The sequence below is a fragment of the Balaenoptera borealis genome (genome assembly GCF_965194805.1).
Source record: "Balaenoptera borealis genome assembly, chromosome: 3".
Lineage (NCBI taxonomy): Eukaryota > Metazoa > Chordata > Mammalia > Artiodactyla > Balaenopteridae > Balaenoptera > Balaenoptera borealis.
Window position 1 is genome coordinate 42,333,529 of NC_138866.1, and position 19,534 is coordinate 42,353,062.

Consider the following 19,534-nt stretch of genomic DNA (forward strand, 5'->3'; position numbering starts at 1 on the left):
AGAAATTTCAAAAAAAGAAAATAATTTCTTGCTTACCTGACATTCCATCCATAGTAATGTACCAAGTATAAAACTTCTCCATCATCAATTTCAGTGCCTTTAATACTGGCTTCATAGATTTTCTGCGTTTTCCCTCGTCCATATTTTACTTTCACTTTGGTTCCTGTTAGGCAAGGTTCTGTGTCTTCCTCATCTTCCTCCCCTTCAGAGTCACATTTGCTTTCGGTTTCTTCCCTGCAGTAAGTTATAACATTGATAATGCTACTAATAACTTAATGGAAAACAAAATAATATACGCTAAAAGAATCCAACATGTAGAAGAGTCACAACCTAATTATTACCTTAATAACATGTCAGTGGAGGAGGAGAAGAAGGAGGAGAAGGAGAAGATTTTTATAGACTACTTACTAAGGAATTTATTTATTATGTAAAGGTGCACTGTACCAAAAGCAAATCCATACTTCTTAAAGGCCAATCAAAAATCACAGTTAATGATGATGTGGAGTCAAATAAGTCACTTTTGATAAAGCAAAATACGGACAACATGCTTTGAAAAAGTCTTTAGGATTCATACTCAAGTGCCACCTTACATGTGAAAATGACCTAAAGATAGTTTTTAACTTCCTGCAACTAAAATGTCTTTTAAGTCTACTTTACTACTACTTTCTGCTCAATTCAGAATGGTTCTTAACCAAGACTAGTTTTTTGGTGGGCAAAATAATGAACAAGGGCTAACTACCTTAGTAACTCTATCTTTTAAACTATTGATAGTTTCTATTTTAAAGGTTTCCCCACCCTAACATAGAAACAATAGATACTTGAGTATTAGGCCACTTGTTATAACTGTGGGATAGCACCAGGAGAACAAAGCTTTGCGTTATCTTATGTTGATTCCTATTTGTTTTTACACATCTCCCATCGGTTCTTCTCTGTTTTGATAATCAGATATAAAGGAGATTCACACAGGGAGGTCCAACAATATTTTTCATATTTTTATAAATAAAACATTCTTTATTAGCCCGGCAAGGATTCAGAAAAGATTTGCATCAAAGATCATACTAGCGTCACAAGAGTTTTAAAAAGCTTAAAAGGAGGTACTGTGTTCTGTCATAAACATAGGGCATTATTTCAGGGACCACTGGGGGACCCGACATGAAGAAGCTTTGATAACCCATTAGCAGTGGGAATGTTTTCTTTCCAAGGGCATCTTCCAATTATATCCTGATAAGGTAATTTCAAAACACCATGAGCAACTACTTAAGACAGAAGTCTCTATAAATAAAAAAGTTTCCTATTTCCATAATTCCTGCTACTGAATGAGAATACAGACTATGTTTGTATATTCAATTTTTATTTAGTAAAAGGAAATATCATTCTTCATATTCAAGTCTGAAATTTTCTGTCTCTAAAATAAATATTTATTCCATTTACATATCAATTAATTATAAAGGCTTTTTAAACCACATGGTGTGTATGTGTATATATATATATATATGTGTATTACACGTTTGATGCATTACTATAAAATATACACATTTTGATGCTTATTTTTAACAAATCTTCAAACTGTAATTAGGCCTTACTTTTTAAGTGGTTTATCCTTGCTTAAATTTATTGTCCAAATATTTCAAATACTACACTCACATCATTATACTCAACTCCAATTATTTCCTCCCACTTTCCCTAATCCTAATCCTATTTCAAGACAGAACTTGCTTTATTCACTGATCTAATTCACATGTAATTGTGAAAGCTCCTGTACCTATTTGTACTGAATCATAAAATTACCTCTCCCACTCACCAATCCTTACTATTTTTCCAGTAATTTTCTCAACGGTTAATTTTCAGATGGGTGTCAGCCACTAGTCGGAGGCAGCAGGCCACTGTTCCCAATTTTGCTTAGTAACTCAAATTTCTAGAAAATTTAGCATCAGATGATAATCAAAAAATAACTATGGAGGAGAGCTTCTATACAAGTAAGTGTGTTATGCTGCTGTTGCTGAATTAAAAGTCATCTTTTAGTAGTGTCTAAAAATTAGTAAATCCATTTGACAACAAAGAAATGGCCAACTGAACATAGTTGGACATTACCGTGATCTAGCTAGACTGCCTCGTCATCGGTTACTTTTAAGTCAATTCAGTCCATACATGTGTAATACATGAGAAAACACAAAAACAGTTTTCATTCAACAGCAAACAGGATGAACGTTAAAAGGCCGAAATTTAATTGCTGTGATGTGGGGCAAGGATGTACTTTCCAAACTAGAATCAGGGGTGCATGCCACTTATTCTAATACAGTAACTTGAAAAAGAAAAATGTCTTAGATGAAGCTAACACACAGAAACATCTGCTAGTACTGTGCACCCATGTGTCTGTTAGCTTTCCCACATTGTACCTTTTTTAAAATGGAATTTTTGCTGTCGCTGTTTCCTCTTGTCCACTTCCTCCATTTTTCTCCAGCTCCCTTCCCTGCTGTCAACTGCAGGACCTTTCTTTTGACTGGGTGGCGCAGCCTTCTGTGAGGCCACTGTTTAGGGCACAAGTGCTATTAAAATGGTGCGACCAGTATATTCTCCAATTCCGAAAGGCGATACACATCATCTTCACAATGTGTCTCACCTTCATTAGACAAGAGGAATGGAAGTCCCAATAAGAAAACATTCCCTCAAACCTGAATCTCTAAGCAGGAACAGAGCGCTGCTGTACCCCAGACAGGTGCTTCTGGAGAACAAATATAAGATAATGTACCTCTCTTGGCTCTTCTCTTCCTCTTCCTCTGAGTCTCTGTCAGAATCCTCCTGCTTTTTAATTTTCTTCTCCTTTTGCTTTGGTGGATTTTTTCTCCCCAGTAGTAACTCATTTTCTTTTTTCTCTGCAGTTTCATAGTCATCATCTACATCCTTATTTTCTGTATCGTCATCTTTTAATTTGTCTTCTGTTTTCTCTTCTTCAATTTCCTTTTTAATAGAATTTGCATCTCGAGCAATTCTCCTTCGTCCCTATTAGGCGGATAAAAGCTTTAAAGTAACTATCACTACAAAGGGCAAAAAAACGTAGAAAAATGTATCTTCTCCTTAAACCTTCACAGCAATGACTCGTCTTCTCTCTAGCTTGAGACATGACACTGATAACCCATCAACTCCTGAATACTTTTCCTCTCAAAAGGAAAAGAATAACCCATGTAAATTACTTAATTGTGTCCAAGTGTACTATGATCCCTGGCTACACACTACATAAAAAATAAAAATTTTCTCCTGTGTTCACTCTATTATTTTATCTCACTTTTAATATTTCTTGACTATAATAAAATTTTTTTAAAGAATTATCTAAGTGTCAATGATGTAAGTTAATAATAATAAATCAGTCCCTTAAGTTTTTAGAAGTTCTGTCATCTCTAATTCTACTGTTTACTAAGATAAAATTAACATATCACTGGGTTTCAGTGTGATTACATTTTAAAAGGAGTGAACTGTATCAATGGCCAAAAAGTGAGCTCATTTCTTTGAATGAGTATCTGGAGAGCTCACTAGGCCAGCAGTAACTTGTTATACACCCAGCAGCTTTTATCCAGTCTCTTGCTGCATGCTCAAATGACCATGAAACTGTTGAGCCATTTCATTATCTCCTAAATTCTCCTTCCAGTCAACCTCTATACGCTGGCAGAATTCCCCTCTACTTGGAATAAAGTGAGGATAAAAAAAGAGCCAAGAACTTTGGGAGCACTAGAATACTTAACAATATCTCAGTATAACAAATGTTTTACCTAGTTCCCGACTATGTGCTATTTAAACATCAAAGGTAGGGGAAAAAAAAAAAAAAAGAACTTAAATGTAAGTTCCATGAGGGCAGGGTCTCTGTCTTATTCACTTCTGTAACCTCAGATCTAGACAGTGCCTGGCACATGGCAGGTGCTCTTTAAATATTTGTAGGTAAATGAATAAAAGCATCTGTTATCCATCAAAATTTAGGTTTGTATAACTTATAACTTTATCCCAGAAATCCCATTTTTACAAGTCTGGCCTCTGTATTCAGATAAATGAGGAGGACATTTTTACAAGCCTCTATATTTAGATAAATGGGGAGGACATTTTTACGAGCATATTTATTGCATCACTTTTTGTAATCATAAAAAATTGGACAAAATCTTGAGGAAGGTAAATTTATGATACATCCATACTATGCAGTACTCCGCAGATGTTTTACATAAAGATGAGGAGGGTCTTTATGTAATGACAAGGAAGTGTGTCCACAATACATACAATGGATATTACTCAGTCTTAAAAAGGAAGGAAATTCTAATGCATACATGGATGAACCTTGAAGACCTTATGCAGAGTGAAATAAACCAGTCACAAAAGGACAAATACTACATAATTCCACTTATATGAAGTACCTAGAGTAGTCAAATTCATAGAAAGTAGAAGGGTGGTTGCCAGAGGCTGGGGAAGACAGGAACGAGGAGTTACTGTTTCACAGGTACAGTTTCAGTTTTGCAAGATGAAAAAAGTTCTGGGGATGGATGGTGGTGATGGTTGTACAACAATGTGAATGTAGTTAAGGCCACTGAACTGCACATATAAAAACGGTGAAGATGATAAATTTTATGTTATGTGTATTTACCAAAATTTTCAAAAATTAAAGAAAGAAAAGAAACAAACCACTTTGGATGTTTCATGAAATTCACTAGAAGATTCCATTTACTAGATGATAAAATGGACAGTTTTAAAAAATGGTTTCTGAGCAAATAGAAGATGATTTCACCTTTTAACTACAATTTCACTGAAAAATAAGATGCATTACAATAAGTGAACTTCTTTGACAGTGTGATTAAATCTTCTTTCTACTTCTAAAATTTGATAAATCCTACTGTGTAGACATCATCAGACAAAGATCAAAATAATGAGGGACAATTCCTGATTGTTATATACTAATGGAGAGCAAGGGTAGAGTTAGAACATAAAACCAGTGTGTACATGACTAGGAAACAAGGCAGAGCATGAAAAACTGCCACAAGAGCTGTACAGTGTGTTGTGAAGTCAAGAGAAAGAAAAGATCCCACCTGGCTGAGGGCACAGGTATTATAAAGAGGAGATTCATTCACTCAACAACTATTTAATAAGTCCTTACTATGTGCCAGGCACTATTCTAGATGCCTGGGATCTCTCAATTAATGGAATAAACACTAATCCCTGCCCTTGTGGAGTGTGACACTAGTCCAGAGTGGGGTAAAAGAAACAATAAGCAGTAAACTGAACAAGTAAGTAAATTACAGATAGAAACAGCAACATTAGAGGGATTGCCAGTGCCAAAGAGAGGAGGTAGGTTACAATTTTAGGTAAGGTGACCAGGAGAGGCTTCAGTGAGGTGACACTTTAGCAAAAGACTTGACGGAAGTGAATATTTGAGATTGACCCCAGATGAGAATGACTTGAACAAACAAACAGAGAACAAGAGGAGGAATGGTTTTTCAGGTAGAAGAAATAATGTGTGGTATATTTAGAGAAAGGGAGCTAGGCTAGCCTGGCTGAAGCACAACCAAATACTGGAAAATAAACTAGGTTCACGGGAGTGTATATCTGAAAATGCCCATAATAAAAAGATTAAAATATGCTAAAAATAAACTAGATAAAACTAGTTTTAACTACTTACCCTTGGAGATTTTAATTCTGTTTCTTCTCTTTCACTTTCACTGTTTGAATCAATATTTTCCTCAGGTTCACTCTTCACTTCTACTAAAGGCATTTCTTGATCTACTTTTGGAGCCTCTTCCATGGATTCTTCTAAGTCTTTTTTTTCCTCTTTTACTTTTGGTTCATGGTGGTGAATAGTTCTGAACTGAATATTTGCAGAACGGCAGTACTCCTCAAAACCATAGAGATACCTAAACAAACAATATTTCATTTTAAGAAATCTTAGTCTTTACATTTAACTTGAATACTATATTAAACACACACATATTTTTTGAAAAGTAAAACTCAAGCCTTTTTTTTACGAAGTATTTTTTCTGTTACTGATTTCTTGGTGTTTTATATAGGAAAACAGACCAAAATATTGATCAGAAACTAAAATTTCTTTCCTGAAAAATCTGAGCTTGTGATAACTGAACACAGCTATCATAGTTTTGATATGAAGGCTGTTCACCACAAAAGGTACAACTCTGTAACATGTATCGTAATTTCAGACTATAAACACTGCCTGTATCTGTGATTTTGAAAAGAAAATCAGAACATGAAAAATGGAGTAAAGCAGACTTGGTGCACTGAAATAACTTTCAATCACAGTATCTATTAACCGAAACCTTTTTATACACTTTCTCTGACTTTAATGTTCTTTGATTGATGTGTTCTTATTTAATTGCTAACAAATTAAGTGGAAAATACTCCTTGTAAATATGTATTCTTTGATGAATAAACTATACTACTTACTTTCTATAAGCAGTTTTTACATTGTAGGAAGCAGCTGAATTCAAAATAGGAATGCCAAGGTCCATATAAATTTGCTTCCATACAGCACCACTATCAATCTGGAAAATTAAGTTTTTATTTGTTAATGTTTGCAAAGGGAAATAATCTTTACACTAATACTGTATGTTCATTAAGAAAATGTGTTTATTACCTAAAGTACATATTATAGTGCAACATTAGACAATTTAACTTTGCATTACAGTCTTACTTACCTTGTCACATCCACCTTGATGATAAACCAGTCTGAAGAGTTTGAAGAGATTGAGATCTTTATAGCCCAAAACAGGTGGTTTGTTGATTGGAGTACCTTTTAAATAACAGAGAGCAGAAATACAATGTTAATTCCAATGGAAAATACTAAGTTGAAAACAAAGCTTATCAATTTCTAATTTCCCAAATATCACTAATCAGAGGCATATATTTAAAGAACCTCAAATTATGTAAGACAACACAAAATATTCTCTATATTCTTTACACAGTACTGTGGTGGTCTTTAGTTTTACTGCCACAACTAATAAAATAACCTCTCTAACTGCCACTGAATTGGATAAAACTAAATCAAACCTTTGGCCTGCAAGGTGTAGCAAATGATGTTGCTGGTTCAAGAAGCCTGGGCAAGAAAACATACAATGGAAAGGGCACATTTTAGGCCATGGTTCCATTTTGAATGCTTCAACACAAACGTTAAGATGGGTGGCAGTAATCTGAAGGATCACTGCTGAAGGCCACTAGAACCGATTTATCTGAGGATTTCCAGGACTGACATAATGTCAATAAGTATGATGATTTATAAAGCTTCTAACTTTATTAGAAATCCTACTCCGTTTAGATAGGGGCTATTATGTTTAATTTGTTGAGACCAAGGATCAGACTAGTTTACTTGCCACCAAAACGCCATTAGTAAATAATGGGTATGTAGATTTACATTATGATTGTTCACTTTCTATTACTCAAATATTATTATAATATTTTCTGGTTTCATAAGTCTCAAGAAGATAAAATTTAACTATACCAAAACTACTTTTCCTCTACATTTGTACTCAAACTAGATATTAGTAGTTGTCTTTATTCCCAATACTTAATTATTATTATCAGCTATAACTGATTCTTAGGCTTGAAATCCAAATCCCTGTACCATGATTTGAACAAAAATAATACATAAACCTAGAATATAAAACAGTAAAAGAAATGTCTACTTTTTTTTTTTGGCCATGCCGCACTAGTTCCCAGACCAGGGATTGAACCTGGGCCCTCAGCAGTGAAAACGCTGAGTCCTAACCACTGGACTGCCAGGGAATTCCCAGAAATGCCTGCTTTTAAATAATAAGCATGAAAATACCTCTGTCTTCCATAAACTTATAAAGCTGTTGAAGGAAGCTGTCCCTCTCTTCAGGATCAGGTTCTTCCTCAGGCTGTAAAGATAAAATATATAAATATACAGAACAATGAATAGGAGACACACTGTCTTCTTTGTTTTTCGTTTTGGGAACCCAAGGTAAGGGGATAAGATTTTAATGAAGCCAGAAAATATGAATTTTTCTCAAAATCCTACAACACCATATTTTAATTCATATTTTGATAGAGCTGGTTTGATGCGATTGTCAAGATATACAATCTCTACTCTCCACTCCATTTATCACTCGAACCTTCCCGTTAATTATCACTGTGGGGACGAAGATTAGCCATGAGGAAAAGCTTTAGGAATGGGGTGTTTTCACCTCATCTGGTGTTTTTTAAAAAATCCTCAAAATACCATGTGGCCCATAGGAATATACTGATAGATGAGTGTAATAATTACAAATGTATTTATTATTTTAAAATAATTCACATACCAATATTAAAATGTTGTTACTGTTGAATGAATATAAACCAGAGGCTGCGAAGTCGCATGGCAAAGGTTTTTTGTTTGGATAGCACAATGTTTTAAAGAAATTTAAATGCATGTAAATGAGCCATATAAATTTTATTTTATCCCAGACTCCACCAGCCCCTCTTGCATCATAGTAGCCTGCTTTTCTCATTTGCCTTTCTTGCAGGGCCTCTGTAGTTTGACTTTGCAACCCCTTAAAATAGAACAATGAAAATTATTTCTTAGGGAAGGAAACTAGATACATAACTACAATTTAGTTCTATGGAAAAAAAAAAACTAATGGAAACATTCATACAGAAACAACTATTCCTACAAATACCTATTTGTGTGTTACATTTTACTAATTATATAAACCTAATGATTTTTTCTTAGGCAAACAAATGGATTTTGGGTTTTTTTTGTTTTGTTTTGTTTTGTTTTTTAATTTTTTATTATTTATTTATTATTTATTTTTCACTGTGTTGGGTCTTCGTTTCTGTGCGAGGGCTTTCTCTAGTTGAGGAGAGTGGGGGCCACTCTTCATCGCGGTGCGCGGGCCTCTCACTCTCGCGGCCTCTCTTGTTGCGGAGCACGGGCTCCAGACGCACAGGCTCAGTAATTGTGGCTCACGGGCTTAGTTGCTCCGCGGCATGTGGGATCTTCCCAGACCAGGGCTCGAACCCGTGTCCCCTGCATTGGCAGGCAGATTCTCAACCACTGCACCACCAGGGAAGCCCGGATTTTGGGTTTTAATAAAATATTTCCTTTTCTAATAGACTACTTATAAATTAATATTTGGGAAAATTCTTAAAGTTTAACAATACTATGGAGAGACAAAGAAAACACTGATATATTTCTTTCATATAAATTATCATAATTTAATTTCAGAGTACTACTTTTTTTTTTTAATAGATTTATTTATTTATTTATTTATTTATTTATTTATTTATTTATTTTTTGGCTGTGTTGGGTCTTCGTTGCTGCCCGCGGGCTTTCTCTAGTTGCAGCGAGCAGGGGCTGCTCTTCGTTGCAGTGCGTGGGCTTCTCATTGTGGTGGCCTCTCTTGTTGCGGAGCACGGGCTCTAGGCGCACGGGCTTCAGTAGTTGTGGCGCGTGGGCTCAGTAGTTGTGGCTCGTATGCTCTAGAGCGCAGGCTAAGTAGTTGTGGCACACGGGCTCAGTTGCTCCACGGCATGTGGGATCTTCCCAGACCAGGGCTCGAACCCGTGTCCCCTGCATTGGCAGGCAGATTCTTAACCACTGCACCACCAGGGAAGACCCAGAGTACTACTATTTTTCCATGTTCCAAAACAAGAATTCAGACTTTTGTCTTGCAAAGCCATATTCAAAGCAAAGGCAACTGTCAAGCAATAAATATTGAGTGCTCACAAATCCAGAGAGCAAAAAAATTTTTTTAAGTTTTTAACAGCTAATAATATAGCCAAGATCAATAAACATGTAGTTAATTAAAATATATTAAAAAAAATGAGGCAATCAAGGTCGATTAAAATATATAATAAAAAAAGCATGAGGCAATCAAGGGAAAAGTCTTTCCCTCAGTACAGTCTTTTTTTTTTCTTTCAGTACATTCATTAAGAATGAGTTATAGGGCTTCCCTGGTGGCACAGTGGTTGAGAATCTGCCTGCCAATGCAGGGGACACAGGTTCGAGCCCTGGTCTGGGAAGATCCCACATGCCGAGGAGCAACTGGGCCCGTGAGCCACAATTACTGAGCCTGCGCGTCTGGAGCCTGTGCTCCGCAACAAGAGAGGCCACGATAGTGAGAGGCCCGCGCACCGCGATGAAAAGTGGCTCCCCCTTGCTGCAACTAGAGAAAGCCCTCGCACAGAAACGAAGACCCAACACAGCCATAAATAAATAAATTAATTAATTAATTAAAAAAAAAAAAAAAAAGAATAACTTATAGCATCGGAGTACTTTCAGTTTAACAAAATATAAAGAAACTTAAGTCGAAGTTCTAGTAAGCCTCAAAAGTTAGCAATATACAGACTTAATAGTTAGCAATATACATACAGACTTAATAATCACTACAGAGTTAATAGAGGTCTTTACTAAATACTCAGATCAAGAGATGGCAATTTTTTCCCCAAGTGAATTAAAAAATTTTGCTTTTACAAGGTTGTGAAAACAACTGCCAATGAGTTAACTCAAGAAAGGAGTAATCTGGTAGTCTAAGAATCATTTCAGATACTAATTTTAAGGACTTCTGGTATGGGGAAAAAAACAAAAACAACTTATACCAGACTGGCTCTATGCTTTGCCTGTCCCTCATAATCACAGTAGTCTCTCCTCAGACTAACACCTCATTTTTAGTATTTATGATCTTACAGAATTCAAAGAAGACTGTTGTATCCAGTATATGTAAAAGCAATTTTTTTTAAAAAGCACTAGTTTGAAATCAAAGTTTCTTCCTAAAGCAAGTAAACAAAATGAACCCATCAATTGCAAATTAGGTATTTATTAAGGTTTTACCAAACATTTGATAAATTCTTAATGATTAAGAATATAGTTTTATAGATAAAAATTGGTAGTTTAAATTCACTGGAATTAAGTTAGTGGATGTCAAGAGTGTTTTAAGTACCATGAGAAATTATGGCCATAAAATTTTAAGTTCAGAATGCAGTTATCAGGTGTGAAAACAAGATATAAATGAATAAAGAATTCTACTTAAAAACAACTGCCTGCTTGAAAGGAAATTTATTTTGATTAAAAATTTTAAAAAGATGACGCTATAAACAAAGTTTTAAATTTACCTGATGGTCTTCGCAAAACTCAAAATTGCTTTATCTCTTACAATAAGTAATTCTTCACAATCATTTTATTTTTTAAAATAGCTCTCTTGTTAGTCACCTTAGAGTAAAATTGCACATGGTAGAAAATGCCTCCAACTAGAAGACTCTGCCTTTATGACTTTTGTATGGGGGCTGTGCTTGCTATCACAATACCTGCAGGGTCTCTTCTCCTGGTTGGGAGCCAAGAGGGTTTTTCATCCCTCAAGGGTTTTGAAGTGGGAGAGGGCTATAATAATGGGAGGTAGAGCCCACTAGACTGCTGATGAGCCTTCTTTCCTTCGTTTAGTCAAGGATGTGAAGAGTAACTATGCACCCAGTAAAATGCCAGGGCAGGGAAGGGGGCTAAGGATATAGAAGAGGCATGAATATGATCATAATTTTAAGAAACTTACAATTTTAGTTAGCAGGAGTATAACTTCCTAATATTATAGTAGTTGTATACCTATCTACTACTAGATTATGTATTTTCTGACTTTGGACACTATGTCTTCAAATACAGCTCAAACATTTTTGATAGTTACCACGAATCACAGACTTTTGCAAAAGTATTGCAATTCAAATCAGAAGACGCTTTTGGCCCTCAAGTCTGGCAGGAGGTGTAGAAATGTAAAACCAGCCAATTCGACAAAATGTGCTAAGTGTTGTAAAATACATAAAAGAATACAGGAGCAAGGTGAGGGGATGAATGGTTCTGCTGGGGGTGCGGTGATGGTGGTAATAGTAGGGAAAGCCTCAGAATGTGAAGAGCATACAGCCCGGGAACAAGAGCAAACAGCATAAACATGAGGCTGGCAAAGGCAGGCTGTGATCAGGAAAGGACTTTAGAATGATATGTTAGAGAATCAGAACTGGACACTCTGGGTAGATGTGAGGTTTGAGAGAGCTAGAGAGGAATTAGGTCAGATTTGTATTTTTAAAAGTTCTCTGAGTTTGATGGATTGGAAGGGAAAGGGGAGCTACTGCCACAGTCCACAAAGAGAGGATCAATGCCTGAATTAGTCTTGCCACCTGATGATGGAAAGATGACCCCTCCCCCTGAAGGAGAGAGAAAGAGAGCATGGGAGAGTGAGAGAGAGGTGTTAATGCCGAGTTTTTTTTTTAGTTTAGGTTATTCATGTTTGTAGTCCTCAAAGTTTCAACATGTTATAAGTGCTCAATAAGTTCCATGAAGTTAAAGACACGCTGATTTTAGTCACAGTTTTATCGTCAATGACTGGATTTTTATTTTTATTTCTGTGCCCTAAAATTAATTTATTCCAAGAGGAATCTCGTTTTTATATTTCTAGTTTTAAAAAACCTACTTCGATGCAGTACAGAGGAACAGACTGGAGTAGCGAAAGCATGGACATGGAAAGAACAAGTTGCTACTGCACCAGTCTAGCTAGGTGAAAGAGAAGAGTGGCTTGAACTAAGGTGACAGAGAGTAGAAAGTGAGGGAAGTGGGCAAATTTGAGAGCTATAAAGTAAGTAGAAGAGACAGGATCTGATGTCTCATTGGATAGGGAGGCAAGAGTGAGAGGATTATCTCATTTATCTCATTTATCTAGCTTGAGGAATTGGGTGGATGGTGCTTCTATTCAAGTGAATTAGGAACAAACAGGGAAAGGACAGGTTTGGGGGAAAAGATGAGTGCAGTCTTGCCCATATAGAGTTTGAGGACTTACAAAATATGAAGAAATCCTCATTGGAAGTTTAATATAAATGTCTGGAGTTAACAAGAGACATAAGAGACATCTTTGATGCACATATAGATTTGGAGTCATTACATCATTTAGTTAGGAAGTAAACCAGAAAAAATGTAATGTCATGTATGTCAGGTGATTTAAGAAGGTAGGCATGTCAAAGATACTGAATACCTACTAAGGAGACAAATGAAATCATGACAAAAATTTGCTGGACTTAGCACAAAAATTTGTTGGAGGTCACTGGTGACCTTAGTAGTTTTAGGTGTGGTGGAAGTACAAGATGCACTACAGTGAATTAAGAGTGAACGGGGGGCAGGGTGGTGGTGTCTGGAAATAGAACGGTGTATATACCTCTGAGCAATCTGGCCATAAGGTGGAGGGGTTGGTGGAAGGAATCTGGACAGGTTGCCAGAAGGTTGGAAGAGATGTAAGCATGTTTTTAAAAGCTGATAAGAAGGATACAACAGAAAGGAATAGATTAAAGATGCTGGAAAGAAAAGAGATACTTCACAGTCTAAGACAAGAAAGAAGGGAATGAGATCCAGAGCCTAAAAAGAGGGACTCATCTTACAGAAGAGGACAACATACTATTAATTGTACATTAAGGGAAGGAGAGCAGGCAGGTGGGGTTTAGAGCTGGCTCCCAATTTGAAGCTCCTAGTTTCTTTCCAAAGTGAGTGGAGTGGGGGTAGGGTTGTTGGCTTAATGGAGGAGATAATGATTAGATTATAGTAACTGAGAACCGACCAATAGTACTGAAGGCCCAGTGAAATTTGTTAATCATAAAATTTAGAGTGGTACCATTCTTCCCTGTTGTGTACACTTAAACAGAAAATTTCAGAAACCACATGTCATGCCTAATATATTCATTATGTGGTAAGACACTGTGTTATAATTTCACAAAACAGTTTACAAACAACCTGCCTATAACAAATTAGTAATTCCCCCCCCACTATTTTAAAAGGTACACACATCTTACTTTCAGTCATCAAGCTGTGGTTCACATGCTATCAAATCTAAGGTTTTAAAATCAGTCTTACTACCACAACTATAAAATACCTTTTTCTATAAATACATAAAAATGTAGGTGTTATTTGTGTGTACAGATGTGCAATCCTCATTAATCTGATTAGGTGATCCTAATTTGGTTAGAGCCTTGTGCTAACACTGTGAAGAAAGGTTTTGCTAAAGACGTTAGGACATTTTTGCTTGCTTATTTAACAGGCTACACTTTAAGACCTTAGCAGATAAGTTATCACATTTGAATGCAAGCTAAAGTCTCAGTTATTCATTGAAGGTTGCCTTTATAGGGTCTGCTTAGAAACACCTGATTGGCAGCTGGAGTTATTAGATATACCTAAAATACTAACATTACCTTAAATTTTTCTGTAAATGTTATTGACTTAACATGATTTTCCTGAGTTATCAAGCATTTACTATAGGTTTATACCCAAAGTGATCTTGAATGATCACTAACAAATGCCTTTATGGTTGATCTACAAAAAGTCATAAATACACAAAAATAACACTTGATTTAAACATTAAAAAAAATTCACATTTCGATGAATTAAAAAGTTCAAGCACTTATGATTTTTATAATAGGGGAATGTAATCCTAGGAATTAAATGTAACAGTGATCCCTAGAAATTCAACGACTGGAGAAAAGGCTGTCAATACTTCTAAACAAAAAAGAGCATTTCTTATAAAAATTCACTAAATTCTAATTTTCATTACTAAATATGAAATTAGAGGAGATTTTTGAAAGGGCCCAACATATAAGCCTACCTATAGCAAACCAAAAGGATAAAAGAACTAAGACTAGTCAAATTCCCACCTGATATTCAGTCTTCTAAACATTCACCTATTTATTTTACCCTTAGACAACTCTCCTACATTCATCCAAAGTGAATATAAGTCAGGAGTAAATGAATACCTGACATCATTGTTTATGTTTACATGAACTTTTCAAACAATTTCAAAGCTAAAAAGGAAATTCAGTAATATCTTTTCTAATATAAAAATGTCCTAACAAAAGACATTTAAGTAATACCCACAAAAATATTCTCCAGAACCTTTTTCAATATAATTGTCAATGACTTAAAATGTAGAGTCATCAATATAGGTAGGACCTACTTCCTGTCAGACTCTCAAGTCTCTTCCTACCCAGTAATAGTATGAAATATATTTCTTGTACTCAAATCCTGAACTACCAATGCTTAGGAATTCAAAATAATATTAAGTATAAAAGATGCTCCTCCACAGTAAATCTCAAATCTCCTTATTAAGGCTATGTTAGGGTACTCAAAGTATCAAATATAAAAACAATGTACACTGCCCATTAGTACTGCAGGAGTATCTAACACTTGTATGATTCTACTGCATAAAATTTACAAACACCAAATGGCTGGCTAAAGTATTGTTACAGTGGTTTACAGAATATTATAAAAGATCTTTTTGATCATTGTCAAGCAACATTAAATCCTCACGGAAAGCATAGCATAATTACATTTTGGGAAGAATATGATCTGTAATGTAAATACAACAGCTTAGCTTCACTTATATAGTAAAGGCCTGTAATGACTAAGCCAGGTAGGCCCTGGCTTATCAGATTTTAATTCATTTTATACCATATCCATTTTTTTCCTTTGCTAAATATAGATTAAACTGCTTTTCAGTTTTACAATATATCAAATTTTTTAAAATTACTATCCAAGACAGGTTAGAATGATTCAGCATCTAAATCTTAAATCCAAGAGCAAGAAATGCAGCTGATTTTTTTTTTCTAAAGCAACCAAATCTCACTCAAGAAAATCTACTTGTACAGCCAGAGAAAAAGAGGAAATTAGTTTCTATTAGGTAATTCAATAAAGTATATGCATGAAAATGAATATCTGAAAAATAGTTTTAAATAATCTTATAATCAGTGACTACATTTTGCGATTGTGCTTTTTTTTTCTTTAGTAGATGAAAAGCATCTTGGTTCACTTAATTTTAACAGTTCATAATTTAAGTAATACATTTTAAGAAGATACTATCCTTACAAAGGTCCTTCCCTTTTTAAATTTCTTTACTTACTACCTGCAAACAATAGGTAAAAGAGCTTGCCTCTGCTCTTCATTCTTTTTTACTAACATTTACTCACAGCTTAAATAAAACATTATGACTTTTACAAAATTAATAGCTATAATAAGACCACTATTTACTACTTACTATTTTACAGGCATCCTCTCTAACCTTACTACACAGCCTTTTTAACCCTCTTTGTTTAAAATTTCAGGTTTTTTTGGGGGGGTGGGGATCAGGGAAAATGCATTTTGAAAGGGATACAAATTAAAAGTATTAGCAAAAATTAAGAGACTATGTGTTTCAGTATTTGGCAATATAAGATCCTAACTTCAATGTTAATTTAAAAAAAAAAAAAAGAAGCAAAACCAGACTGCAACAGTTCACACCCTGAAAATGTGGCCTATTTACCCTGAAAACATATAATCTATAAATAAATACAGATAAAATACAAAAATCACATTTAATATTTAGACTTTAAATCCCAAATTTTTCCAAAGTGTCATCATTTTCATTTCAAAATCTATCTTATGTTTCAGAAAAATAGCCTTCATCCTCTGATATTCTAAAAATAGACTCCTACTGTCTCTTTTACATGAAACAATTACGCTTGGTTACGAGTCCTACCATATCAGCCAAATCATCAATACCTAAAATTCTTATTTAACCTCATTTTTGGCAATCAAAATGGTAATATATAGAAAAAATCTTACCTATATGCTGCATTTTCTTTCACATGTAAAATGGTTAGATTCCCCTTCTACTTAATCAGTACAGTATCTGAACATTTTTCGGTCTGACTTGCAATATTTGCTTTCCCTCTTAGGGCACAGCATCCGCAGGGTTATACAGCACTACTTACATTCTCTTCCACATAAAAATCAGACATTACATGAAAGGAAAAGAAAGACAGCCCATTTCAAAGCATCTGGCAAACCTCCATTGGCAACCCGCCAAGCCTCTGCAAAACCTTCCTGTCTTTCCGAGCATGCTCACTTAAAACCAACAGCACGTTACTATGGCAACTCTGTAGGCAGCCTGTAAGTATGAACCGCCATTCTGATTTCAGAGTGCAAAAAGCCAAATACTGCAGGGGAAGTAAAAGGGAAGAAATACCCTATGCCCTATATCACATACAAGTACACTCATTTTGTTTCAAGAATTCTTATTTGTGTATGTAAAACGGAAACAAACATTCCACATTTTCCAAGCAAATATTTTTCATGCTCAAATAGGTCTTTTTCAGTAAACTCATTCTCTTTGTCTGCCCTGAAGCCCCTTTACCTCATAACAACCAAAACTATACTGGACAGTTTATCTCACTTGACAAAACACTGCTGAAAAAATAGACAGCAATATTCAAGTAAGCAATTATGCGGTACTTCATGAATGATTTCCTACAATTACATATACATTCTTAACAACACAGTGGTATTACAAAGAAAACCATTAGCACTTATAAAATACAATCTAAATCTTTTCTATGATTTATCCAACTACCAAATGAAATATTCTTCCATTTAGATAGGATTTTTTTAATCCTCATTATCCTTGAGATACTGTGAAATGTCTTTTAAAAGAGGTGAGATTTCAAGGTTAAGACAGACCAGACCTGGGTTCAAATTCCTGCTCTCCACATTTGAGCTGTGTCATCTTTGGAAAGTTATTTAACCTTTCTGACCCTCACTTTTCTCTTTAAAGTAGAATAATAACAATTACTCCATCTGGCAATAATTTAAATGAGTTAACACATGTAATATACCTAAAAGTTACATTTCCTTCCTCCTTGGTTATTTGGAAAAGATGTTAAAAAAAAAAAAAAGTTTGTACTTGCTGCTCATTTAACCTGAAAAGTTCTTCTTTGTAATCTCTTACCCACTAAAAATTAGTTCTGATTTGCCCACTAAGCTAAAAGCCAGAAAGCTCCCCCTTCCCCAAATAAAGCTGAGCTAGAAAAAGACAGCAACAAATAATATAAAGAATCTAAACACAGGGAAAATATATGAAGGTATTATTTTTAGAGTATTAAAATGTTTTCATATGTTACAAACATGAAATTTCACCTACCATCTCTTCTTCTTCCTTTTTGGCCTCCTTTTCCTTCTCTTCATCATTTTCTTCAGCTGGGCCAACTTCATCATCACTACTGGATGACTCAAGGATTTCACTTATATCCATTTTCCAATTATCAGGAACAACTCTAGTTTTTAAGAAGATGCTTGCTTTCTGCAGCCCTAAAAGTAAAAATGTACTTCAGCAGTTGTTATGGAATTAGCACCATAGAATAATACAAAGCCATGACATTCAGAGTCAGAAGATCTGGATTCAAATTCAGCTGTCATTTCTACAATGATACAGTAAATTTGAACATATAAGTTATAATATTATATTAATGTTTATTTTTCTCTAGGGAATACTGTCAGAAATGTTAGTGATAAAACACACAAAGAATTAAGGTCAAATACTTTATCTAGATATTAAAAAAAGGCATTAAAGAAGAGTGGATATCAACTCTAAACAGTTAAAATGGCACCAGAAAATATTCAGTCTTGCTTTTGCCACTAAATTTGCCATTTAGAGTCACATCATGAAATAATGGATTGATTCATCCTTATTTTACCTGGTTTAGCAGAGAGCTCAGATTCAGGTAGATCGAGAATGTCTACTTCCTTGATATCCTTTCTTGCTATAGAATAACTAATTATAGAGAAGAATAAATAGGAGGGAAACCATTATTAAATAAGAATTATCACTTAAAGAGTCATGTTAACACACAGAAAATACAAATCTCAAAATCAAAATTATTTTACCTATAAACTGTTTTAAAAAGACCATGTATATCCTAATCCTTAATAAAGGGCAAGAGGTAATATAGGCAAAGCTAATATCTTAATTCTAAAGATTCACATACTCAAAGCACACTAATTTGAGAGCCTCACATTTGTAATATTTCAATTTATGCAACCCTCTTACCTACAATATGGGGTAGTTTATATCAGCATAGTGTTTTCCTTATAGTGTCTATTTTGATCTTTCATATTTCTCAAATTTACTATTCAGTTCAGTATGAAAAATTTAATAGATGGTAACATTAAAATATTTTTATCATTGTAAGATATATTATTATGGTATCAAATTTTTCACAGAGAATCACAACTCAATAAATACGTAATTTTACAGTTTTTGGAAACAAAGCAAAGTTTAAGTGAAGGAAGGTTTCTAAAACTCTGACCTTTTTTTAAATTAATTTTTATTGGAGTTCAAAATCTGACTTTTAATCAGAAAAAAAGTCAAAATAATTATTCTAGTAATATAAATTCTATTAAAAGTAAATTTCATGTTTTTTAATATGAAATAGTACACATAATAAAAATAAAGAATTCTTACAATTAGGGCTTCCTTGGTGGCTCAGTGGTTAAGAATCTGCCTGCCAATGCAGGGGACACGGGTTCGAGCCCTGGTCCGGGAAGATCCCACATGCCATGGAGCAATTAAGCCCGTGAGCCACAACTACTGAGCCTGGTCTCTAGAGCCCGTGAGCCACAACTGCTGAAGCCTGCACACCTAGAGCCCTTGCTCCGCAACAAGAGAAGCAACCGCAATGAGAAGCCCACGCACCGCAAAGATGAGTAGCCCCTGCTCGCCACAACTAGAAAGCC

At 34.9% G+C, this 19,534-nt stretch overlaps 1 protein-coding gene across 1 annotated transcript in view; it reads right to left on the bottom strand.

Annotated features, from left to right (window-relative positions):
- ARID4A (AT-rich interaction domain 4A) overlaps window positions 1-19,534 on the bottom strand; it is a 57,338-nt gene that overhangs the window by 18,096 nt on the left and 19,708 nt on the right. The window contains exons 10-17 of the mRNA XM_082386460.1: window positions 18,496-18,572; window positions 17,943-18,109; window positions 7,805-7,877; window positions 6,678-6,772; window positions 6,427-6,524; window positions 5,651-5,882; window positions 2,750-3,000; window positions 37-234 (exon numbers count right to left, since the gene is read on the bottom strand). Coding sequence (XP_082242586.1) covers window positions 37-234; window positions 2,750-3,000; window positions 5,651-5,882; window positions 6,427-6,524; window positions 6,678-6,772; window positions 7,805-7,877; window positions 17,943-18,109; window positions 18,496-18,572 — 1,191 coding nt within the window. The remainder of the gene's footprint in view (window positions 1-36; window positions 235-2,749; window positions 3,001-5,650; window positions 5,883-6,426; window positions 6,525-6,677; window positions 6,773-7,804; window positions 7,878-17,942; window positions 18,110-18,495; window positions 18,573-19,534) is intronic.